At 47.7% G+C, this 27,094-nt stretch overlaps 1 protein-coding gene across 2 annotated transcripts in view; it reads left to right on the top strand.

Moving 5' to 3' along the window:
* Positions 1-27,094, top strand: part of SEMA4F (ssemaphorin 4F) — a 127,983-nt gene that overhangs the window by 50,509 nt on the left and 50,380 nt on the right. For both annotated transcript variants that reach the window (XM_074992108.1, XM_074992107.1), the window contains exons 6-8: positions 188-307; positions 661-803; positions 19,365-19,540. In XM_074992108.1, coding sequence (XP_074848209.1) covers positions 188-307; positions 661-803; positions 19,365-19,540 — 439 coding nt within the window. The remainder of the gene's footprint in view (positions 1-187; positions 308-660; positions 804-19,364; positions 19,541-27,094) is intronic.

Raw genomic sequence — 27,094 nt, 5'->3', positions numbered from 1 at the left:
ACAAAATCCAGCCTCTTCATATCATCCAGATGATATATCAAAACCTGATTTTGCCTCATTTTCCTTCTAAATTAAGGTACAGCTCTGTATTATAGCTCAGCCAGGGTGCACCCCCCCGCTTACCACCCTTTCTCCCTTCAGTGCACATTAGTTCTTCACGTTTTTCATACCTGTCACCTATATCTAGATGGAGTTTTGTATGTTGCGACTGTCAACAACTTTCTGGGGACACAGCCCATCATCTCCAGAGCAACAGGAAACCTTGAGGAGCGTATCCGGACTGAGATCTCGGTGACCTGGCTGAATGGTGAGTGACCAATGGAGATGGTGCCCTTACCAAGGCTGTTGGAGATCTTGGGACAGAGAAGGGGGACACCATTGTTGCTGATGTGGACAAGAGTGGGAGGCTTGGAGACTTCAGTGGCCAAAAACACAAAGAGAAGATGCCAAGTCAATCCTGCCTCCTCTTGTCCCCTCATAGTGACCTGGCCTGGTAGGGATGATATCAATATCTTGGCCCATTTGCCCAGAAACAATATTAGTCACCAGGAGGGTGGGGGTGGAGAGAGGGACAGGGTAGGGAGGGGATCCTTATTGTTCAGCATTTGAGCCTCAGACACATCATTTTCTGTTGTGATTGTCTGTCACCTGTATCCCTAGATCCTGACTTTGTGGGCTCCACTTTCCTGAGAGGGAGTGAGAATGGAGAAGATGATAAAATCTATTTCTTCTTCACGGAGACAGCCAGGGAGTATGACTTCTATGAACAAGTGAAGGTCCCACGTGTGGCCAGAGTCTGCAAGGTACAACCCCCAGGGCTCCCATGTGCACAAGGGAGGGATGGCTTCACAGGCAGTGGTAGTTTCCATGCAAAGTGAAGGCTGCCTGCTGGTTGAGGTTTCTGTTAATCTCAGGAGGGTGGGCAAATAGTAGTTACCCTAAATCTGGCCAGGACACCAGAACTGGCAATAACCTATGAGAGGTACAATGATGTTAAGTGGCCAGGCCCTGACTTTTACCTCTCACTCTTGTAACACAATAGCCGTGTCTACACGTGCACGCTACTTCGAAGTAGCGGCACTAATTTCGAAATAGTGCCCGTCACAGCTACACGTGTTGGGCGCTATTTCGATGTTAACATCGACATTAGGCGGCAAGACGTCGAAGCCGCTAACCACATGAGGGGATGGGAATAGTGCCCTACTTCGACGTTCAACGTCGAAGTAGGGACCGTATAGTCGTTGCGCGTCCCGCAACTTTGAAATAGCGGGGTCCGCCATGGCGGCCATCAGCTGAGGGGTTGAGAGACACTCTCTCTCCAGCCCCTGCGGGGCTCTATGGTCACCTTGGGCAGCAGCCCTTAGCCCAGGGCTTCTGGCTGCTGCTGCTGCAGCTGGGGATCCATGCTGCATGCACAGGGTCTGCAACCAGTTGTCGGCTCTGTGGATCTTGTGTTGTTTAGTGCAACTGTGTCTGGGAGGGGCCCTTTAAGGGAGCGACTTGCTGTTGAGTCCGCCCTGTGACCCTGTCTGCAGCTGTTCCTGGCACTCTTATTTCGATGTGTGCTACTTTGGCGTGTAGACGTTCCCTCGCAGCGCCTATTTCGATGTGGTGCTGCGCAACGTCGATGTTGAACATCGACGTTGCCAGCCCTGGAGGACGTGTAGACGTTATTCATCGAAATAGCCTATTTCAATGTCGCCACATCGAAATAGGCTATTTCGATGTAGGCTTCACGTGTAGATGTAGCCAATATGTCCTAACACCTCTTGGAGACACTGTTGTCGATGTGAACATGGAACCCCTTTGCTCTCTGGGTTTTCCTGGAGAACATCTCCCATCCTTGATCAGATTCTGTTACTAAACTGAGCTGTGCTGGATCTCCAGGTTCCAACTACTTCTTTCCATCCACATAGCCAAACTCCAGTCCTAGTGTTGGCCATCCACACCTCAGCCATAGCAAATTCCTCCTCTCTGGCCTCCCTGGCACACACCTACCTCCTCTCAGTCCAAACCTCCATTGCAAAATTCACCTAGTTCACTGCACCTGAAGAGATTGTGTGTGTTTATGGGGAGTGGTTGTGGGGGTTGCAATCCTGTGGTGGGGAGGTTGTGAGATTGTCATCCTCACTTCTGTGCTGCCTTCAGAGCTGTACTCTGAGGATTCTGCAACCACAGAAGGTTCCAAGAAGTAGAAATGAGTTTGATTTCCCCTGTACTGCTGAGAGCACCACAACTTGGGGTCCTTTGCTGGTAGTTCTGACTGTCCTGGGAGGGACAATACTTGCGCATGTGTGCGCTCTCACACTCCCTCCACTGCTGCAGAAGGCATTGCACACCCGCCCCACACTGAGCTGCAGGAAATTCAAGCTTAAGCCCAGTCCCAGACAGCATTTTGCACCAGTGGGAGGCACCTGGAGGTGGATCTGTCTGGTTTCTCAAGATGGACAAATCCCATCCCTCCACTGCCCAGTTGGAGCGAGAAAAACCGCCCCTTTGATGCGGATACTCCTAGGAGCAAGGAAACATCAGATTTCATGGGGGCTAGGCTTATTTCATGGTCTGTGACATTTTTTCATGGCCATGAAATTGATATGGCCCTACTTATTATGTCCATCCATTGCTCTTTTTCTTCACTTATGAACTGCTTGGGACTGTGCCTCTCTGTCATTATGCCTTTGCAATGTCTAGGTATAATGGGACGCTGATCTGTGGTCAAACTCTTACTTATTATTATTTATATTTATCATAGTGTCTGTGAGTCCCAATCGTGGATCGAGAACCTATTGTGCTATGTGCTATGCACAAAATACAAACCCAACAGACTGATGCTGGATTGAAGAGCTTACCATTTAAATATAAAACAAGATGAGAGATGGATTACTGACAGACGGGAATACCAGTAAACAATGAAATCATATTGTTCAGCCCAAAAGCCAGTAGTATCAGTGTGCAGTCCAAAAGCCTAAAGATTGTCAAGTTTGTTGTAGGCTCCCCAGCAGACTTTTAAGAAGGCATTTGAAGGAGGACAATGTGTTAATTTTGCAGATGTTTGTAGGGAGCATCTTCCATGCTCAAGAGGCAGCCTAGGTGTAAAGCATGCAGTGTGCACACCCCTGCACGGGAATGGAAGAATGTTCTGGTGAGTGTAACTGGGGACTAAGACAGCCCTCTTGGGGGGCAGGGAGAGAGCGTTACCTCGCTCAACCCAGATCTGGCTGACAGCCCCAAACTCCAATCCCAGCTGCTGGTCCTGCCACCATCTGTTGCCCTAGCTGCCAGTCTTAACCCCAAGCCAAGGCTTCCCTTCTGGTTCCCCACCCAGCTGTGGCCCCAACCTTGGTTCCCTTACCCCATGCGGGCCCCCTCCTCCTGGAACTCTGGCCTCACTCCCAGCCCCAACTCAGGGGATGAGGGAATGGACAGAGGTAAAAGGGGCATGCTTTAATCATAAGTATTTTTAGTAAAGGTCATGGACTGGTCATGGGCAGTAAACAAAAATTCATGGCCATGCAGTCAGGGTCTATCCTGCATCCAACCACATCACATGGCTGGCCCCTGACCCAATAAAAGCACGTGCCTGTGGTGCAGTGCAGACCATGCTGCCAGACAGCAGCATCTTCTGGCTTGTGTGCGGAGAGAGTGCCAAAGGTGGGAAAGATTTTTGGGGGCTGGCTGTTGCTGGGAGGAAGTCTCCCCCCACGGCAAAGATTTCAGGGGCCTGCTGTTGTCAGGTTACAGATTATAGTTTGTGATATCCAGAACCCCTATGACACCCCTAATAGAATGTGGGGGGCGGCCCCCACAATCAGTCAATTGGGCTGCCCCCCCCCCAAAAGCAACACACTGAAGGGACTGTTTCAACTGGCCCTTCATCCAGTAACCTTATACACACACCATTACACCCCTTATAGAGTACGTGTCGGGGTGGGGGGCAAGTATATAGCAATCCCATGCCTGGAATACTAGTTGGCTTATCAGGTAGAAGACATACCATTCTGCCTAGGCGGGGTTACTTTCAAGGAGGGGAAAAGTGGCTGGAGAGCCAGTAGAGATGATGCAGACACCCAGAATGATTCCAGGGCACAGAGTCCTTCTGGCATGTGAAATTGGCGAGCTCCATGCCCTGTGTTAACTCTGCCATGAAGCCTCTGCGAGCTCCATGCCAGTCCCAAGCCTGGATGAAGGAGGAGGGTTGGTCAGATGAGTGTCAATGCGCTGACCATCAAACAACAATACAAATTAAATCTGATGCCAGTACAACTAAACGATAAAAGATGCCAGCTCAGACACTGCTCGGATAAACAAGGTCCACGATACCAATCGAGCGATCAGGGTTGGGTTGATAAGTTGGCTACCAAAAGAAAATTACACCTAACACATATGCTACCTGTTGGAACTTGGAACGTCCGAACACTGTGGGCAAATGGAAAATTAGAGCTGCTTTGGAAGGAGATGGAGATATACCTGACGCAATATACTTCGATTAGCAGAGATGTGTTGGACGGCATCAGGAGAGATATGCTTTTGCAAAGTCATTTGGTCAGGAAACGAAATGAAGCATGAAGCAGGAATCGGATTCCTTCTTAGCAAAACATCTAGAAGAATATTATTAGGATACAAACCAGTGAGTGCAAGAATGATGGTAGCAAGATTCGAAGCAAAACCATTCAACATCTCAGTCATTCAGGCATATGCACCCATGTCGGACAGTATAGAGGAAGAGACTGGGCTGTTCTATAAAGACTTAACAAAGATGGTGGAGGAGATACCGAAGAAAGATGTGTTGATCATCAGAGGAGATTGGAATGCGAAGGGTGGAACAGATAGTGAAGGTTGGGAGAGAGTCATGGGAAGGTTTATATATGGAGGAAGAAATGAACAAGGTGATAAACTGCTAGTTTGCTACAGAGCACGAGATGGTGATTTGCAACACAAGATTCCAACAAAAGGACTGTAGGAAGTGGACATGGTGATTGAATGACAGGAAGTCCAAAAACATGATAGATAAGATTTTGATAAGAAGAAGATGGATAACGTCAGTACAGCAGTGCCGAACTTTCCAAGGAGCAGATATAGACTCAGACCAGAGCCTAGTGATTGCAAACATCAAGATAAAACTCAAAAGAAAATGTAAGACACAGTTTAAGAAAAGAAGAGATGTGGCGAGGCTATGTGAGGAAGAAACAGATAATGCATACAGAACAGTGCTCGAAGAGGCGATAAAGAATATCGCCACAGAGAAAGACCTAGATCAGAGAGTCACAGGGATAGCCATCACTATAGAAGAGGCAATTGAGCAGACTGTTCCAGAAGAAGAAAAGATCAGTAAGAAGTGGATTACCCAGAACACACTGAATTTGGTTCAAGAGAAAAGAGTGTTGAAGATCAGAAGAGATGTTTCTGAGATGGCAGAACAGCAATATAGGATGAAATGCAATGAGGTAAGGAAAGCAGCCAGCAAGGATAAGGAGAAATGGTAAGAGGAACAATGTGAAGATATACAGAGGTATTGGAGCAGCGAATAGGAGCAGCTAACAGGGAGTTTGCCTTAGGGGGAGCCCCTTATCAGTTTTCCCTTTCTCATACGATGTTTCTCTTGTGCCCTTCAAGGCAGCACTAGAAACAAATTGTGCCTAGCCTTTTGTCGAAGGTGGGAGGTGGATGGCAGGAGACAAATCGCTTGATCATTGTCTTCGGTTCATCTCCTCTGGGGCACCAGGCATTGGCTGCTGTCGGCAGACAGGATACTGGGCTAGATGGACCTTTGGTCTGACCCAGTATGGCCGTTCTTATGTTCTTAAATAAGGGATCCCTCTGAAAAGGGAAAAATGGACAGTGACGTGACTGGTGAGAGGTCTGCTGTTCTGACCTATGGGGCACGTGTCATGTTTGTCTTCTTCCCGGATGATAGAAGGGATTTTCTGTGTCCTAAGTGCAAGCCGGTAGCCATTTTGGAGGAGAAGGTTAAAGGACTTGAGGCACAAATATCAACCCTCAGGTCCATCAGAGAGGGTGAAGACTTTCTGGATAGAAAGCAACAGATAATACTGCAGGAACAGGAAGCTGCTCAAAACAAGGAGGAGAACTGGAAGCATGTTACCTCCAGGAGGAGGAAACCAGTTCACGTCTCTCCAATTCCTGTGCAGTTGAGTAATTGCTTTCAGCCTCTCTCCACAGGTGATACAGTGGAGATAACTGGGGCTGATACCTCACAGGGATTGAAGGAGTCCCCATGGTTTCTAAGGCATGGGATGCACAGTCCTAGGGATAGGGGTTCTATGACCACTACCCCTAAGAAAAGAAGACTGGTGGTCAGGGACTCCCTCCTAAGAGGGATGGAGTCATCCATCTGCCGTCTAGACCTAGAATCCTGGCAAGTTTGCTGTTTGCCGGGAGCTAGAATCCCGGATATTACAGAGTCTCTGCCAAAAATCGTTAAACCTGAAGACTATTACCCCTTCCTACTTCTCCATGTAGGATCAAATGGTATGGCTAAGAGCAAATTTGATGAGATCACAACAGATTACGTAACCTTAAGAAGGAAGATCAAGGAATACAGAACACAAGTGGTGGTCCCGTCTGTCTTCCCTGGGGAAGGAAGGTGTCCAAGTAGGGATCGTCGAATCACAGAGGTAAATGCGTGGTTGTGTGTAGGTGTTTTAGCAGGGAAGGATTTGGTTTCTTTGACCATAGGACTATCTTTCGTGAACAGGGATTGCTGGGAAGAGGTGGGATCCACCTAATGAAGAGAGGAAAGAGCATCTTTGTGGGCAAGCTTTCAAACCTAGTGAGGAGGTCTTTAAACTAGGTTATCTGGGGGACAGTGACACAAACCCTGAGGTAAGTGGGGAAGGAGGAGAGAATATTCAAATGGGTTTCCTGGGTGAAGAGGATAAAGTGGACCAATCAGCTACTTCTCTAAGATGCTTGTACACAAATGCCAGAAGCCTAGGGAACAAACTGGAAGAATTCCCTGGCACGGTCAGAGAATCATAGAATACCAGGACTGGAAGGGAACTCGAGAGGCCATCAAGTCCTGCCCCCTGCCCCAATGGCAGGAACAAGTACTGTCTAAACCATTCCTGATAGACATCTATCTAACCTGTTCTTAAATATCTCCAGCGATGGAGATTCCACAACCTCCCTAGGTAATTTAGTCCACTGTTTGACCACCCTGATAGTTAGGAACATTTTCCTAATGTCCAACCTAAACCTCCCTTGCTGCAGTTTAAGCCCATTGCCTCTTGTTCTATCCTCAGAGTCCAAAAAAGAACAAGCTCTCCCCTTCCTCCTTATGACACGCTTTTAGATACCTGAAAACCGCTATCATGTCTCCCCCTCAATCTTGTCTTTTCCAGACTAAACAAGACCAATTCTTTCAGCCTTCTTCATAGGTCACATTCTCTAGCCCTTTAATCATTCTTGTCGCTCTTTTCTGGACCCTCTTTAATTTCTCCACATCTTTCTTGAACTGTGGTGCCCAGAACTGGACACAGTACTCCAGCTGAGGCCTAACCAGCGCATAGTAGAGCGGAAGAATGACTTATTGTGTCTTGTTCACAACACACCTGTGTAGTAAGTACAGGCCCAATATGAGGCCTTAGGCCTGAGCCAAAGTAATGGTCAAAACTTTGCTAACAGAAAGCAAAGTGCCGCTGTGAGCTAAAGGAATGCATGGCTCACATAAGTTGGCAAGAAGAGGGTTGATGTTGCATAAACATATCTACCTAGCATATTGAAATAGGAACATGGTACCAGAACACCCGACCCTGGAACATTCCACAGATAAGAAAGAACAGGCCGACCCATCCCAATGACAGGGGCAGAAGGGTAATATGATGGATAGAGTTGTTTTGTTCGAACCAACATGTACAAGGTGAGAGGCGGCAGCTGACTATGTAGAAGGGTTGTACCTCAATACGTCAGGAGTGATGTGTGAATCATTTGTACCTGTGTATAAGAATGTACTTCTGGGATGTGGTCTGGGTCCGGCCGAGGGGGCAGTGGAAGGTCCCACCACTGACTGAGCCGAGTCCATTGACCGTGGGTGCAATTTGTAGTATGCCCTGACTTAGACTGAGAAGCCTACAGGGAACTACTATTGTGTCCAATACGGCAATAAACCTGGCCAACGTGCCTTCGCACCTTACTAGACTCTGTGGTCATTGGGGGTTCTCTTCGGGTCTGCTGTGTCAGCTATCTGCAGACCTGGGGCAGCACACGGAGGGAACACACGCACGCAGCTGAGTGATACCAGCACTGGAGAGAGCAGAGCACCACGCTGGTGGCATCTGACAACAACCTGTTAATGCATCGCAGAATCACGTTTGCTTTTTTTGCAACAACATCACACCGTTGACTAGTATTTAGCTTGTGGTCGACTATAACCCCTAATCCTTTTCTGCTGTAGTCATTCCTAGACAGTCTCTCCCCATTCTGTATGTGTGAAACTGATTGTTCCTTCCCAAGTGGTTATCCAGCCAGTTATGCACCCACTTTATAGTAGCCTCATCTAAATTGTATTTGCCTAGTGTTTTTGATAAGAATATCATGTGAGACTGTATCAAATGCTTTACTAAAGTCTAGGTATACCACATCTACCGCTTCTCCCCTATCCACAAGGTTTGTTATCCTATCAAAGAAAGATATGGGATTAATTCGACATGATTTATTCTTTACAAATCCATGCTGGCTGTTCCCTATCACCTTACCACCTTCCAAGTGCTTGCAGATGATTTCTTTAATTACCTGCTCCATTATCTTTCCTGGCACAGAAGCTAAGCTGACTGGCCTGTAGTTTCCTGGGTTATTCTTGTTCCCCTTTTTAAAGATGGGCACTATGTTTGCCCTTTTCCAGTCTTCTGGAATCTCTCCTGTCTCCCATGATTTTCCAAAGATGATAGATAAAGGCTTGGATATCTGCTCTATCAGCTCCTTGAGTATTCTAGGATGCATTTCATCAAGCCTTGGTGACTTGCAGACATCTAATTTTTCTGAGTGATTTTTAACTTGTTAACTTGTGCTTATTTTATTTCAACTTCTAACCCTACCCCTTTCCCACTAGCATTCACTATGTTGGGTATTCCTTCATCAGACTTCTCAGTGAAGACTGAAACAAAGAAGTCATTAAGCATCTCTGCCATTTCCAAGTTCCCTGTTACTGTTTCTCCCTCCTCATTGAGTAATGGCCCTACCCTGTCCCTGGTCTTCCTCTTGTTTCTAATATATTTATAAAAAGCCTTTGTGTTTCCCTTTATGCCTGTAGCTAGTTTGAGCTCATTTTGTGCCTCAGCCTTTCTAATCTTGCTCCTGCATTCTTGTGGTGTTTGCTTATATTCATGCTTTGTAATTTGTCCTTGTTTCCATTTTTTTATATGATTCCTTTTATATTTTGAGATCATGCAAGATCTTCTGGTTAAGCCAAGGCAGTCTTTTGCCATATTTTCTATCTTTTCTACGCAGCGGGATAGCTTGCTTTTGGGCCCTTAATAATGTCCCTTTGAAAAACTGCCAACTCTCCTCAGCTGTTTTTCCCCTCAGTTTTGCTTCTCATGGGACTTTACCTACCAGCTCTGTGAGTGTACCAGAATCTGCCCTCTTGAAATCCATTATCTCTATTTTGCTGTTTTCCCTTCCTTAGAATTGTGAACTCTATGATTTCATGATCACTTTAACCCAAGCTGCCTTCCACTTTCAAGTTCTCTACCAATTCCTCTCTCTTTGTTAAAATCAAATCTAGAACAGCTTTCCCCCGGTAACTTCTTCAACCTTTTGGAATAAAAAATTATCTCCAGTGTAATCCAAGAATTTACTGGATAGTCTGTGGCCCACTGTATGAGTTTCCCAACATACATCTGGATAGTTTAAGTCCCGCATCACCACCAAATCTTGGGGCCCTGCATGATTTTGTTCATTGTTTAAAAAAAGCCTCATCTATCTTTTCCACCTGGGTAGGCGGTCTGTAGTAGATTCCTAGCAGGACATCACCCTTGTTTTTTACCCCCTTAGTCTAACCCAGAGACTCTCAACATGTCCATCTCCTACGTCCATCTCCACCTCAGTCCAAGAAGTATGAGGTGGTTGGAATAACAGAGATTTGGTGGGACCATTCGCATAAATGGAGCATGGTCATGGAAGGTTATAAACTGTTTAGGAAGGACAGATGGGGAGAAAAGGAGGACGAGTTGTGCTCTCTGTGAGGAGGCAGTATGATTGCTCAGAACTCCAGTGTAAGGAGGGAGAAAATCCAGTTGAGTGTCTTTGGGTTAAGCTTAGAGGTGGAAGTAACAGAGGTGATGTAGTTGGTGTATCTTGTAGACTGCCAGATCAAGGAGATGAAGTAGATGAGGCTTTCTTCAGACAGGTAAGTGAAGCTTCCAAATCACAACTTTGACCTGCTGCTCACAAACAGAGAAGAACTAGTAGGAGAAATAGAAGTGGGTGGAAACCTGGGCTGCACTGACCATGGGAGAGTATATTTCAGGATCCGGACAAAAGGAAGAAAGGTCAGCAGTAACATACAGACCCTTGATTTCAAAAGAGCAGACTTCGACTCCCTGAGAGAACTAATGAGCAGGATCCCTTGTGAAATGAAGATGATGGGGAAAAGAGTTCAAGAGAACTGGCAGTATTCTAAAGAACTCTTACTGAAGATGCAGGAACAAACCATTCCACTGCATAGTAAGAAATGCAGACATGGTAGGCAACGAGCTTGGCTTAACAGGGAAATCCTGAGTCAGCCAAAAGCCATGCATACAAAAATGGAAATGTGGGCAGTTGACTAAGGAGGAGTATAAACATATGACTGGAGAATGCTGGGGAGTAATCAGGAAAGCAAAAGCACAATTGGAACTGCAGCTGGCAAGGGATGTGAAGAGTAACAAGAAGGGTTTATACAGGCATGTTAACAATAAGAGGGTTATCAGAGAAGGTGTAGGGCCGTTACTGGATGAGAGAGGTAGCCTAGTGACAGATGATGTAAGAAAAGCTGAAGTACTCAATGCTTTTTTTTGCCTTAGTTTTCACGGACAAAGTCAACTCTCACACTACGGTGATAGACAATGCAGTTTGTGAAGGTGGAGGGCAGCCATCAGTGGGGAAGGAACAAGTTCTGAGGTGTCTAGAAAAACTAGATGTACACAAATCCGTGGGTCTGGATTGAATGCACCCATGGGTACTGAGGGAATTGTCAGATGTCATTGCCGAACCTTTGGCCATTATCTTTGAAGACTCTTGGAGGTAGGGAGAGGTCCCAGATGATTGGAAGAAGGCAAACGTAGTGCCCATCTTTAAAAAAGGAAAGGAGGACAATCCAGGGAGCTATAGACTGGTCAGTCTTACCTTAATCCCTGGGAAAATAATGGAGGGGATCCTTAGGGAATCCATTTTGAAGCATTTGGAAAAGGGGAAAGTGATCAAAAGTAGCCAACATGGATTCACCAGGGGCAAGTACTGCCTGACCAATCAGATTAGCTTCTATGATGAGGTAACAGGTTCTGTGGACATGGGGAAGTCAGTGGATGTGATATGCCTTAACTGCATCAAAGCTTTTGTTACAGTCTCCCAGAACATTCTTGCCCATAAGTTAAGGAAATATGGATTGGATCCTTGGACTGCAAGGTGGATAGAAAGCTGGCTTGATGGTCAGGCCCAATAGGTAGTGGTCAGTGGCTCATTATCTGGATGGTGGTTGGTTTTAAGTGGAGTGGCACAAGGCTTGGTTCTGGGGCCAGTGTTGTTCAACATCTTTATTAATGACCTGGATGAGGGACTGGATTGCACCCTCAGCATTTTTGCGGGTGACACCAAACTAGGGGGAGAGGTAGATACATTGAAGGGTAGAGAGAGAATCCAGAGTGACCTGCATAAATTGGACGACTGGGCGAAAGGAAATCTGATGCGGTTCAACAAGAAGGGTAGAGTCCTGTACTTGGGATGGAAGAATCCTAAGCTTTTTTTATAGGCTGGAGACCAACTGACTCAGCAGGAGTACAAAGGAAAGGGACCTAAGGGTTATGGGGGATGAAAGGGTTGGTATGAGTAAACAATGTGCCCTTGCAGCCAAGAAGGCTAATGGCATACTAGGGTGCTTTAGGAGGAGTATTTCAAGCAGATCTAGAGAAGTAGTTGTTCCCCTCTATTTGGCACTGGTGAGGCCACATCTGGAATATTGTGTCCAGTTTTGGGCCCTCCCCCGCCCAGGATAAAGAGGATGTGGATATACTGGAGCAGGTTCAGCGGAGGGCAACAAAAATGATCAAGGGGCTGGAGCGCAAGACCTATGAGGATAGGCTGAGGGATTTGGGCTTGTTTAGTTTACAAAAGAGAAGACTAATGGGTGATTTAATAGCAGCCTTCGACTTCCTGAAGGGGAGCTCTAAAGAGGAGGGTGAGAAACTGTTCTCAGTGTTGTCAGATGGCAGAACAAGGAGTAATGGCCTGAAGTTAAAGAAGGAGAGGTGTAGGTTAGATATTAGAAAAAACTACTTCATGAGGAGAGTGGTGAAGCATTGGAATGCATTACCTAGAGAGGTGGTGGATTCTGCATCTCTCGAGGTTTTTAAGTTCTAGCTTGACAAGGTCCTGGCTGGGATGATTTAGTGAGGATTGATCCTCCTTGAAGCAAGGGGCTGGACCAGAAAACCTCCTGAGGTCCCTTCCAGCCCTATGATTCTATGATTACGGCAAATGTAAGACCAGGGAGGGGTGTAAAACAATTAGGAATATTAATAGGAAATGGCAACTGAAGCAGATGGCAATCAAAGATGAGAACGAAGAAGTAGTCATGAGCAGGGAGAAGAATGTGCAGTGATGGATGAGATATTGCACCGATTTATACAAAGCACGGTTGGACCTGAGTGTCTCAGAGAGACTGATTGGAGAACTGAAAGAGATATCTCTATCGAGCATCGAGAGCGAGACTGATATTTCAAAGGAGGAAGCAGAAAAAGCAGTGAAACGATGAAAGACGAACAAGAGCCCTGGAAACAAGATCACATGAGAGATGATCAAATATGGTGGTGAAAGCATGGTGCAGGAAATACACCGAGTATGTAATATAGCATGGAAAGAAGGGACAGCACCTAAGGAATGGGCAAGATCCGTGCTAGTGACAGGTCCCGAGAAAGAAAGTAGGTAGGAGTGCATGAACTATAGAATGATTGCCCTCACGAGTCATCTAGGCAAGGTGCTGATGACGTTACTGATGGAGAGAATAAGACTGCAGATTGAAGAACATACAGCAGATGAACAAGCAGGGTTCAGAAAAGATAGAAGTATCATACAGCACATATTGGCGCTAAGACTGATAGCAGAGAAAGCTCAATGAATGAACAAGAACGTATACACTTGCTTTGTCAATTTTCAAATGGCTTTTGACAGTATAGATCAGAAAGTGACTTGGGCAGTGTTGGAGTCATATGGAGTGGATAGCAGACTCATACGGTTGTTGAAGGATATCAGTGACAGTGTGGAGGGAGTGGTGAGAACATGCGGGAAGTTGGTAAGTTGGTTTAAAACAAGTAGAGGTATGAGACAAAGAGATGTAATATCACCAAGTATCTTCATCGCACATCTGGAGAGAGCGATGGACAAGGTCAAGGAAGAGGTAGAAGGGGTATCTGTGTATGGGAAAGGAATTAACAACTTGAGGTTCACGAATGATATTGTTATCATCGAGGAAGATGAGGAGAAGCTAGCGAAAAAATGTGCAGGTGCTAAATGAAGAAGGGAAGCGGTACGGACTGATTATGAACATCGACAAAACAAAACCAATGGTATTTGGAGATAAGGAAATAGGAAGGAAGATCAGTATCAATGGTATTCAACTAGAAAATGTGGAGAAGTTCACGTATCTGGGGAGCAACATAACGTATGATCTTGATCTTGGATAGAGGAAAATCAATGGATGTGATTTATCTTGACTTTAGCAAAGCTTTTGGTCCGATACTTGACACAGTATTCTTGTCAGCAAGTTAAAGGAATGTGGACTGGATAAATGGACAGTAAGATGGGTAGAAAGCTGGCTAGAAGGTTGGGCCCAATGGGTAGTGATCAATGGCTCGATGTCGGGATGGCTGTAGGTTTCTAGTGGAGTGCCCCAAGGTTTGGTTCTGGGTCCTGTTCTGTTCAACATATTTATCAATGACCTGGATGAGAGGTTGGATTGCACCCTCAGCAAGTTTGCGGATGACACTAAGCTAGGGGGAGAGGTAGATACACTGGATGGTAGGGGCAGCGTCCAGAGTGACTTAGACAAATTGGAAGAGTGGGCTGAAAGAAATCTGATGAGGTTCAGTAAGGACAAGTGCAGAGTCCTGCACTTGGGCCGGAAGAATCCCAAGCATTGTTACAGGCTGGGGTCCGACTGGCTCGGTAGTAGTTCCGAAGAAAAGGACCTGGGAGTTGTAATGGATGAGAAGCTGGACATGAGTCATCAGTGAGCCATTGTAGCCAACAAGGCTAATGGCATATTAGGTTGCATCAAGAGGAGCATTGCCAGTAGATCCAAAGAAGTGATTATTCTTCATTTGGCTTTGGTGAGGCCGCATCTGGAGTACTGTGTCCAGTTCTGGGCCCCCAGTTATAGGAAGGATGTCGATATACTGGAGAGGGTCCAGCGGAGGGTGACCAAAATAATTAGGGGGCTGGAGCATATGACTTATGAAGAAAGGTTGAGGGAATTGGGACTGTTTAGTCTGAAGAAGAGAAGACTGGAGGGGGACTTGATAACAGCCTTCAGCGTACTGAAAGGAGGTTGAAAAGAGGCTGTTCACAGTGGTCACGGATGGCAGAAGACAGAACAATGGTCTCAAGTTGTGGTTGGGAAGGTCCAGGTTGAACATTAGGAAAAAATTTTTCACTAGGAAAGCATTGGAATGGTCTACCCGGGGAAGTAGTGGAGTCTCCGTCCCTGGAGGTGTTTGTCTCACCTTGACAAAGCCCTGGCTGGGCTGGGCTGATCTGATGGGTTTGGTCCTGCTTAGAGCAGGGGGCTGGACCCGATGGCTTTTTTTAGGTCTCTTCCAGCTCTATTGTTCTATGATTCTCTGATTTGTTTGACTGTAAGAAGGAAATAGCGACTAGGATAGCAAAAGCAAGAGCAAGTTTGAAGGTGATGGATAAGATCTGGAAAAGCAAAGCAATTAGGTTAGGAACGAAGCTGAGTGTCTTGAAAACGTGTGTATTCAGCAGCATGTTGTACGGATGTGAAATGTGGGTGATAATGAAAGATTCGAAAAGAAGAATTTTGGCATTAGAAAGGAGTTGTTACAGAAAGATTCTGAGAATAGGATGGATGCAGAAGGTCACCAATGAGGACGTATATAGAAAGATACAGCTGAAAGAGAACCTGCTGCAGAAGGTTATAAAACGGAAGCTACAACTGTTTGGGCATATTTGCAGAATGAACAACGAACAAAAAATCAAGACTCTTGTATTCGGTATAATGGACAGTTCGACTAGGAGAGGCAGACCCCACAGAAGATGGATCGGTTATATAGTAGATATTTGCAGAGCTAGTCTACAGAAACTAAGCCACTTCTCATTGGACAGGGAAAGATGGAAGGAAATAGTGAGAGAGGCACTGAAAACCAACGGGCACTGAGCCCACGGTTATTGATGATGATGCTCTGTGTTGGACACATCTGTGTTGTGAAGTATGACAGTCCCCTGCCTGGCGCACTACACCTTCTGAAGCCAGTTTATTTGGTTTTCATTCGCCTGGGATTCCCTATTTCTCCTGCTTTCATTCTGAAAAAATGGCCATTCCCTCTCCACAGGAGGGGAATGAGAGCAATGCAATTTGCGAAGATGACATCATGTACCCACAACCGCTTGTGGGGCATTTTTTCCCCATATTGCATGGGTGGAAAAACCCAGAATGCTACAGGACTGAGGGAACTATGGGTAGGTTACCACAGTGCACTGCTGCAACAGTCAATGTTTGGCGATACAGTTTGGCAGTGTGGTGGAGGCTCCTGTGTTATCCTCAGGACTCCACAGCCTAGTCAGCCCTCAGTGGCCTCGTCCCAGTTCACAGGCCTCACGCTAGGGTTGCCAGATGTCCTCCAGAAAAATACTGGACATTTGCGTGTTTAGTATTCTTTGATTTTTTTTTTTTTTTTTAAACTGGACTGAGAGCCCAAATACAGGATTGAGAGCCCAAATACAGGACACCTGGCAACTCTAAACAGACTGTGGCAAGACACGGAAGCCAATCAGAAGAGTGATCCACTTTGTTGACAGAGGAGCCAGACTGCTTGGCTGCTCTCTTAATAAAACAGGCACCTGGAAGCACAACAGACCAGGCTGCCCATTGTTGTGGATGCCCTGTCTGTCAAGAGAAAAGCCCCCCAGAGCGTCCACACAGCTTAGTTGTTGATAGAATCTGTTGACGGCAGTGTTAGGCCTCATGGCTTTGAGGGAGAATGCTGCAGGTGAACGTGCTGAGTTTTGTCAACAAACTGTTGACAAAACACATTTTGTATGCGGACATTCCACTGGTTTTGTCAACAAAACTCACAAGTGTAACCATAGCCTTAGAGAAAGATAATTAGGTCTGGTAATAACTATTTCCTATATTATCCTTACAATTTTTGTTGTACCTGGACATGGATTATTTTTAAGAAACTGCAAAAAGCAACAGTATATATGGAAACCTGGGCTTGTTTCATTCCAGGCTTAGCTGTAAACAATACACCTCAACCATGATTACTTAAAAATACGGAGGTATTCAGTAACAAGGCATATATGGCTGTTATTTCCCAGTGATTTTTGGAAACTGTCAAAGAAATGATAAACAGGAAGCATTTTTGAATATAAAACAATCAAAACAGAAGAAATAAATAGGACCTTTAGGCTGATTAACTGCTCTATTTAAATTGGGACTAATGTCTTTCATTTTTATTTTCAGCTGTAACAAATATATACAGTCCCTGGATTTCTATTTTGCATTTCTAGTAAAATGGGCTGCCTCTCCAGCACCCGGACGCCACTTACAAAAACAAATTCAACAGCCTGTCCCCAAATGTGATGGTGTTCTTTGTTTTCCGAAGCACACCTAAAATGAACTGGCACTTTTGTTTGTTTGGCCTAAACTGAGGGGAACCAAGGACTGTAATGTAACGAACATGAGCATGGACTTTGTGAGCTCTGCTAACTTCCTGGTACTCTGACACACCTGATCCAGAAACTTGGGGCTGTATCTCCAGCTAGATACCAGCTGAAATTCATTTAAAATGCAATATCTACTTTATAAAGAGTCACTTTCAACATGGCCACCCCATGCATTAAGAGCACTTCCTGGCAAGGGGAACATTTATTTGGCTGGCAGGGGGGAAAGCCCTTTTTGTGCCCCCCGCAAACTTTGGGGGCTGCCCCCCTGATGGGTGAAGGGGGCTCTGGGGTAGAGGGCTCAGCTCATAGCCCAAAGGCTCTGCAGAAAACTGACAGGATGGAGATTATGGAATTGAAAAAAGGTTGCTTATAACCTTCCAACCCGACAGTGTTTCAAGGAGCCTTTTGTCCATGAGGCATAGCGCCAGCTGGCAGTTTGCAAGCCCAGCTGGGCAGAGCAGCTCACAATGGTCCATCTTCTGCCTGCCCACCCAGCTGCGGTGGCATTAGCAGCCAGAGCTGCAGTTGCACGGGGAGGTGGGGGGGCAGGCATTCCTGCCCCAACTAGCAGGTCCGAGTGGCCGGAGAGCACGCAGCACTCTGCCCACCTCAGGCAGCCCCTCTCCAGCCGTCAGTGGTGCGTAGGGTTGCCAGATGTCCTCCACAAAAATACTGGACATTTACATGTCCAGTATTCTTTGATTTTTTTTTTAACCGGACAGAGCCAAAATAGCGGACTGTACAGTTCAATACCAGACACCTGGCAACCATACTCACAACTTAGTCAGGCCTGATTGGCCTAGTCCCAGTTCGCAGGCCCCACAGCCCAGTCAAGCCTCAGCACCTAGGTTCTCCCTGCCTTAGGCCCACAGGAAGGTGAGGATAGGGGGGCTTGGGCCCTCCCACTCCACCAAGCTCCATCCCAAGGCCTTGTTGATAGTGGATGTGTGTCCCCAACCACCAGCTCGGTTGGGATCCTCACCACAATACGCTGGCCTCCCTGGAAACCTTGCTGGTTCCCCACCCTGAGCTACTTCCTACCCTATTCCTGATGTGATCTGTCGTCCTAACTCTGGTTGCGCTTCCTCCAGGCCCTCCTGCTGTGGACTGTTACTGCTGCGGCAGCTGCCACTTCTGCTGCTCCTCGGGTGACTGCTGCTGCTCGGGTGGCTGTTGCTCCCAGGCTCCAGCGGGAGCTCCTTCCCCCCTGTTGGCCAGCCCCAATTGCCAGGCTTCCCCAACCTTTATACTAGGGCTGCAGCCAGAGTATGCCCAGCAGGGTCTCGGGGCAGGAGCCTTTTCCGCCCAATAGGCCTGGCCCCCACCCTCCCGCTCAGTCCAGGGTTGGTTCACGTCATCATAGACAGCAATAAGTGGACTTTGTGAGGAGGTGAGGATAGTCAATTTGAATTTATAAAATCCAGCATTGTAAAATTGATTTTAATGAAATCGAATTTACATCATAGTGTAGATATAGCCATAGTTCTGGGTATGTGTGGTCTTATTTATGACTATGGTGAACAGCACACGACATCGGAGTTTACCCTCTCTAACATGTTATGCTCATCCATGAGCTTGATAATTCTGTTCTTTGCTATAGTTTCAGCTAATTTGTCTGGTACTGAAGTTAGTCTTATTGGCCTGTAATTGCCAGGATTGCCCTCTGGAGCCTTTTTAAAAATTGGCATTATATTAATTATCCTCCACTTATGTGACACACCGGCTGATTTAAGCAGTAAGTTATGTAGTTTTGCAGTTTTTATATTAATTCTTTTTTTCTTACTCTGTCATTCCAATATATTTGGTAGATTCCAAGGCCAAAGGAGATCTAGTCTGATTTTGTATATAACACAGGCTATAGAACATCCCCAAAGTAATTCCTAAGTAGATCTCTTAGACATACATCCACTCTTGATTCAAAATTTTTCATTGAAAGAGAGAATCTATCACATCCCTTGGTCAGTTGTCCCAAAAGTTAATTATGCTCGTGGATAAAAATGTATACTTTATTTCCAGTCTGACTTTATCTGTCTTGTGCTAATCTTGGCATTGCCTCCTCCTGTGCTCAAGGACACTGGAAAGGACCCACTGGTCTTAGAATGCCAAGTGAAATAATTGTGCTAATGCTTAAACAGAATACCTCAGGTGCATGGGTAAGTTAAACTAAGCTCCTGCTGGAAGCTGAGCACAGATGAATCCTTTTTTTCCTGAATGTAAGTATCTCCTTTCTGCTCTTTCTCTCTTAGGGGGACTTGGGAGGCCTGAAGACCTTGCAGAAGCGGTGGACAACTTTCCTAAAGACCCAGCTGGTTTGCTCAGATCCAGAGAGTGGAATCAATTTCAATCTACTGAAGGATATATTTACCCTCCACTCTCTGAATGGGACTTCTGCAGTATTCTATGGGATCTTCTCAGCCCAGAGGTGAGTGTTTTTTTTTCTAGTTCCAGCAGGTGGTCATTGGAAGGAAGTGGACTCAGTATGCAAAGAAGACTGATCATTGGTCTTATAATATGCCTGTGCTCTCTGCACCAAACTTGAGTCCAAGCCTAAGTAGAAATCTCTGCCCGCAGAGCCCCCTGGACATTGTCTTGAGCAATTGCAATGTTCCGTGCACGGACACAATGAAGAGGCAACAATCCTCAGAACTTTTTGCTTCTTTATTGGTGCTAAAGCAGCAAGTAGAGGCATCCTGGTCCTCAGGCCATTATTTTTTTTTTCCCCTCTTCACTTTGTTTTTCCCCTGTTTACTCCTAGTTAGGACTAGCAGTCCTGTAGCACCTTAAAGACTAAAAATATTAGACCCACTTTGGATTCTGGAGCAGTACTGAGAGAAGACTGAGGAATCCCCTTAATAGAAAAATTAAAAAGTAAAGAGGTCAGAAGAAAGGAAAGGGAGAGAGCTTTGGACTGCTTGCTTTGTTTTGTGAAGATACAAACTAACATGGCTTCCTCTCTGAGACTAGTTAGGACTGTTCATTTTGGCTGTGTCTACATGAGCCCCTTCCTTTCAGAAGGGGCATGTTAATGAGTGGGCTCGAAATATGCTAATGAGGTGTTGCAATGAATATGCAGTGCCTCATTAGCATAATGGCAGCTGCAGCAATTTGAAAGTGCAGCTTTTCAAGTCATGCACCGCCTGTGGAGATGGGACCTTCCAAAAGGACCACCCAGTTTTCGAAAGCCCTTTCTATCTGGCGTTAGGAAGAAGGGGCTTTCAAAAGCTGGGGGGGTCCTTTCAGAAGGTCCCATCTCCATGGGTGGCGAGCGATTAGAAAAGCCGCACTTTCAAATCGCTGCGGCTGCCATTATGCTCATGAGGCGCTGCATATTCATTGCAGCGCCTCATTAGCATCTTTCAAACCCACTCATTAACATACCCCTTCCAAAAGGAAGGGGCTCGTGTAGACACAGGGTTTGTGTGTAGTTCAGATCCTTTTAATCTGTAAACACTGTGTTTTGGGGAGCTTTGATTTCTCTCTGAGTGACTGTTTCCACACATTCCACTCATCACATGATCCATGTGTGCAAGATCAGCTGCTGCTTTGAATAGCAGTTTCCTTTGGGGCCATGCCTTCTCCTAGATATGCTTATGTTTTCCTGGGCAACTGAAGGCATGCAGGGTTGAGCAGGCTCAACCACTGCTCACTTGTTTAAAGATCATGATTGTGGGACAGAAGCCCTGCATATCCATGTCCTTTGTTTTCTGTGATTTGAGATTAGCAATGTCTATAATTAATATTAGAATAGCTAGAGTTAGTTTAGTTGGTTTTCTCTGCTTGTTGACTTTATTTTATAAAAAGTGCAACACACCAAACCTCTTCATCAGTTATATATTTTCCTAGGTCTCCCAGTCAATTTTCCACAATACAGTAGGATATTCTACTATCCATAATATCTTAAAAATGTAAGCTTGGAAGTACCTTGAGATATCAGTATTGTCCAGCCCCTTGCTATGGGCTGGACCAACTGTGCCTAGATCATAACCAACAAGTGTTTGTTTAATTTATTCTTAAATACTGCCAGTGATAAGGATTCTCTTGTTTGCCTATTCTGGAGTTTACTTACCCTTATAGTAGACTGTTTTTCCCAAACTCAAACCCAAATCTCCCTTAATGCAGAGTGAGCTGATTACTTTTTGTCTACCTTAAGTGGACATGGAGAATAATTGATCACAGTCCTCTTTACAGCAACTCTTAACATATGTGACACTTAAATCTCACTATGCCAAGAAGGGCAGGACAGTTATCTCCTGTGCCTTACATATAACATTCATGTCAGTACATCTCAGAGCATTAGCTTTTTCTCAACTGCATTATACTGTTGGCTCAGATTCAGTTTGTGTTTCCCTATAACCCCCAGATCCTTTTCTGCAGTACTGTTGCCTAGTTTGTTTTGTAGCCATACATTTGATTTGTATTTATGCTTTTAGTTTTTGCCTCCTAAGGGTAGTACTTTGCACTTGTCTTTTATTGACTTTCATCTTGTTGATTGTATGCAAATTATCTAATTTCTCCAGGTCATTTTGAGGAATGTTTTGCCATCCAAAGTGTTCACAACCTTCTAAGTTCTTGTGTTCCCCACAAATTGTATGAGCGTGTTCTCTACTCTGTTGTTGATGTAATTAATGAAAGTACTCAAAAGTACCATGCCTCTGTGGGAAACCAGTGGATACATCCTCCCAGTTTGATAGCAAACCATAGATTATTCTTTTAGTATGGTCTTTCAGCTAGTTGTGCATCCATCTTGTAGTAATTTCTTGTACAACACATTTTTCAGGTTTGCTTATGAGATTGTTGTGTGGGACTATGCCAAAAACTACACTAAAATCAAGATATATCACATGTTCAGCTGCTTCACATGCACTAGACCAGTGGCTCTTAACCAGGGGTAGGCATACTCCTAGAAATATGCAAAGGTGTTTCAGAGGGTGCATCAACTCATCTAGATATTTGCCTAGTTTCAAACACTCTACAGTGAACATACTAGCAAAGTCAGTACAAATTAAAATTTCATACAGACAATAAATTTTTTATTGTTGTACATACTGTACACCAAAATGTAAGTACAATATTTGTATTCCAATTGATTTATTTTAATTATATGGTAAACTTGAGAAAGGAAACAATTTTTCAGTAATATAGGCCTGTGACACTTTTATATTTTTAGGTCTGAGCATGTAAAAGAAGTAGGCTAGGTGAAACTTGGTGATATGCAAGACAAATCAGACTCCATAAAGGGTTATAGTAGTTTGGAAAGGCTGCACGAGCTGAGTGCTGCCCAGCTGGCCCCAGCGCAGCAGAGCCCACTCGTGCTCCAGGATGAAGGGACAGCAGCAGCTCCTTCACGAGGACACACTCATCCTGGAGACCCTGCTGTCAGTGCACTGCACTGTACTGTCACCACAGCTGCACCTAATCGACTCGGATGGCTGGGGAGGCCCCCCACCCAGGGCACCGCCAGGTTCCCCCACCCGGGGTGCCCTGGTGCCTTTGGACCCACCCCAGCAGCACTGACTGGTGGGAGCACCTGGTGCTGGGGGAGTGGGACAACGAAAGGTGGCTGTGCAACTTCCTCATGTTGAGGCAGACCTTCCAGCAGATCTGCCACTGGCTCATCCCTGACTCCCACACCAGGACACCTGCATATGGCCTGCTCTCACCCTGGAGAAATGGGTTGCGATCACCATCTGGAAACTAGCCACCCTGGCCCCCTCTGCTCCATGGGACAACAGTTCGGGGTGGGCAAGGGCACCATCATGGCCATACTTATGGAGATACATCAGGGCTCGGTCACACGCACCCCACAGGTGGATGTGGGGGCTGGGGCAAGGGGAACCCCTAGCTGCAGGGGGCAGGACGGGTTTGGGGACTGGGCGGAAAGGGGGAAAGGTGGGGATGGGGGCTGGCCCGTCATACCTGCAATACAGCACGTCCCCCTGCCCCCCATGCAGGTCGTCAGAGCCATCAACAGGGTCATCCGTCTGGGGGATCCAGGTGCCACCATCGTGGGCTTCCAGAACTTGGGCTTCCCAAACTGCTTCAGTGCTTTGGATGGCACGGACATCCCTGTCCATGCCTGCCACGCAGCGCTGGCCAGTACGTCAACAAGAAGGGTGTTACCATTCGGTGGTGCTCCAGGCCCTGGTGGATGATAGGGGCTGGTTCATGAACATCTATGTGGGCTGGGCTGGCCGCTCCCATGATATCCGGGTCTTCTGGAACTCCAGGCTCTGCCAGCACGTGGGGGCTGGTACATTCATTCCTCAGCAGGCAATCCTTGGGGGGGGGGGGGGGGGGATGTCACCATTCCACTCTGCATGGTGGCAGACGCAGTGTACCCCCATCCAGCCATGGCTCATGTGGCCGTACATGGGCCACCTTGACCCCACCCTGGAGGCGTTCTACCAGTGCCTTAACAATGCTCGCAACGTCATGGAGCAGGCCTTCAGGTGCCTTACGGGGCAGTGGAGGTGCCTCCACACATGATTGGAGGTCAGGGTCCTCAACGTGTGCCGGGTGGTCAGCACCTGTTGCGTCCCCCAAAATTTTGTGGAGGGACGGGGACACGTATGTCCCTGGGAGGGTGTGATGCATCCGGCACTGGCTATGGGCAGCCGGACACTGCTCCCATGCACCAGACCCACCAGGATGGCCATCACATTAGGGATGCCCTCAGGCAGACCTTTGCAGGTGGTCACCTGTGACCTACCCCCCCCCCACATCTGTCACCTGCTGTCCCCGTCACCCCCAGTGCCACCCCCACCAGCACCGCACCTGCACATCTGCAACCCACCATCCCTCCCAGAGGACCACAGCACAGGGAACTGTATAGGAAATAAACATTTATCAAGAATGGGATGGTATGTGGAACTATGTACAGGTGGGGGGGATGTGGTGTGGAGGGGGGTCACTTAACCTGAAAGAGGGAAGGGGGCTCTGAACCTGGAGGGGAGCAGGGGGAGCTGAACTTGAAGGGGGACAGAGGGTTCTGAACCTGGAGGGGGTGGGGGGACTCATTCTGGGGCCAGGGTGGTGGGCCATGAGCCCTGTTGGCCCTTGGATCTCCTGCCTCCGCAGGTGCAGGGTCCCTGGTGGGGAGGGAGCAGGGAGCACTGGTGGGTAAGGCTGGGGGGTGGCTCGGCTGGGGCAGCGAGAGTGGGTTGGGGGGGTGGTGGGAGCAGGCTCAGCAGGGGGAGATGCTGGGCGGGGGCAAGGAGGCAGACAACATTGGCCACATGCTCCTGGAGCATCTTGCCAATGCCCTCCAGGGTGTGCAGCAGCCTCTCCCATATCACCCTCCGCCACTCCAGCGCAGCCTTCATGAGCTGCAGGTGCTGCTCAGCCACTTTGGTCTGAAGGTGACTGGCTGGGTCCTCCTTGGCCCAACGATGGGCCCTCTGGCTGCAGCCCCAACACTGCACAGTGGTGCCTGGCCACCTCTGACATCTGCTGGAGGGCTCTGAGGGACCAGCAATGGTGCTGGGTTCTCCTGGCCCACAGATGATGCAGCTGTATGGAGATGGGGGCCACATGTCAGTAATGTGCCGTGGCCTGGGGAGGTCTGGCCATGGGCCATCCCCCCTCCTGAGGCCCCCAAACAGGGCACCTGCCCGCCTCCTGATGTTCACCCCATAGGGCACCTGCCCCCCCCGTCCCCCCCCCCGGCTGGGCATCCCATCTGATGGCAATGTGGCTGGGGGCCTCTCATGCAGGCAGGCCTTCCGAGCCCATGGTGCATCGTCCCTGGGTGCTGTCCAGCACTGACTGGCTGCTGCCCTGGAAGCAGCTCATGGTGCTGTCCACTGGGGGTGGGTGCTAGGCATCACTGGTGGGCTACCATGGCAGGCTGCCATATGTGTGGCATGAGACCACTGGTCCTGGGTGTGGCTGGCTGGCCAGTGTGTCGCCCCCACTCTATGAAGTGGGTGCGCGCCCCTCCATTTACGTACCAGCAATGTCCAGGGATTCTTGGCTCCCAGTTGCTCAGCTGGACAAGTGGGAGGGGATATAGATGGTGAGGTCCCCCTCATCGCTTGACCACTCTGTGGTGCCCTTGCTCTCCTGGGTCCCTGGTTTGGGCTGCTCCTCCACCTCTGGCTGTGGCTTGTTAGCCGATTGTGCCGAGGAGTGCTGGGGGGTGGGGACTTGTCCTGGGGCCCCAGGATACACCGGCACTCCCGGAAGTAGGGGCAGGTGGCTGGGGCTGCCCCAGAGCGGCCGGCCTGATCCCTGGCCTGGGCATAGCCCCTGCTGCAGCTGCTTCACCTCGGAGACTACCTGTTCCGTGGTATGCTATGGGTGGCCCCTTGTGAGGAGGCCCTGGGCCAGGTGGGCAAATGCTGCGACATTGCGTTGCTTTATGTCCATCTCATTGAGGCCCTCCTCCTTTTTCCATCGTCTCAGAAGTTCCTTCAACTCCCGCTCCGTCCAGGAGGGGGCCCTTTTTATTTCTGTCCTGCAGAACCCTGAGAGCCCTGCAAGGGCTGGGGGGCGGGCCATGGGGCTTGTGCAGGGGCTGGCTACTGGCCATGGTTTTGGTGCTGGGAGTGTGGTGCTGGAGCATTTGCTGGGGATGCTCCTAGCATGCTCTCAGCTTCCTGCCACGGGTTTCCTGTGTGCATACTGCTTTATGGTGGCTGTATTCAGGGATCATAGAGTATTGCTGCTGCCAGCTGGAGCAGCCCTGCACTCCAACCAACCAGTGCCATGGCGGACCCCTCTCGAAAAAGCAGGATGTAGAGCATCTACATGTGTACTCTTTCGATTAGCTTTTTGAAAGGGGATGATCTTCCTGATAAGGGATTGGAGTTTGGATTTCGATGTCTGTGCCCCATTCCTTCGATTTTCTTTTGAAAGACAGTGTTGCAATTGTAAATGCTCCTCCCGTTCTTTCAAAAGAGGGCCACTTATTTTAACATTTCATGCACGTGTAGACCCAGCTAATGAGATGGCTTAATCAAGACAAACTGCAAAGACGAGAACAAACAATACCCAAACTGGTGGCTATTCCAGTAATTACACTCACCAAACCAGCAACAGTTTCTACAATGCCTTATCAGTCACCCACAGACCAAAAATATAGAGAACACAATTGCGTCAAGGAAGCTAACAATACAAGTCAACATTCTTCTTCGAGTGTCCCCGTGGGTGCTCCACATTAGGTGTCGGGCTCACCCGGTGCCGCAGATCGGATCTTCCAAGCAGTTTCTGCCGGACCGTGCATGCGCCGGTGCGCGCCACTCCCTTGCGCGCTCCTGGCCACGTGCGCGATCCGGTTCCCGCCAGTTCCTCTTAACCACTGTCGGCTGCAGACGGAATCCGACGAGGCTATGGCCAAGTTAGCGTATTCAATGGTTTTAGCTGTTTTCTTTAAAGTTTTCAAGTTCTTAGTCTATTGTTAAGTTAGCCAGTTGTTATTTCCAAAAAAAAAAAAAAAAAAGAAACAACAAGCGGGACGGAATTCAGTCCAGTTCTAGTAACAAGCGGAGCACCAGAGGCCAGGAGCCTAGGGCCATTAGCCTTCCTGCCACGGCAGGCTATCCGAGAAGGGGAAAACAGCACAGAGAAGGTGCTAAGTACCCCATTAACAACTAAAAGACTCACCAACAATGTCCTCTTCAGGATTCAAGAAATGTGAGTCTTGCCGAGAGGCAATGCCAGCGTCTGATGGGCACAGTCACTGTATAAGGTGCCTTGGGGAGTCCCATGTCACGCAGAAATGCTCCTTCTGTGCAAAATTAACAGCCAGAGCAAGGAAGGACGGAGATGTAGCTTAAAATGCTGCTATTCGCAAGGCCCTCCAGCCAGATGTGCAGGAGCAGCCGCAGCAGGAGGGACCGTCCGGGGCCCATAAAAAGAAAGCCGCCTCACTCACCCCATCAGCGCAAAAACGGAGGAAAGTCTCCCCAACCCGATCCCTGCCGGCAGCAACAGCGAGCGGGACGGGAGGAGCGCACAGCCCCCAGCCGCAGCAACA

The sequence above is a fragment of the Carettochelys insculpta genome, chromosome 4 (assembly GCF_033958435.1).
Source record: "Carettochelys insculpta isolate YL-2023 chromosome 4, ASM3395843v1, whole genome shotgun sequence".
NCBI classification, from domain to species: Eukaryota; Metazoa; Chordata; order Testudines; family Carettochelyidae; genus Carettochelys; species Carettochelys insculpta.
Note: the sequence above shows the minus strand (reverse complement) of the source record. Positions and strands in the feature narration are given on the sequence as shown.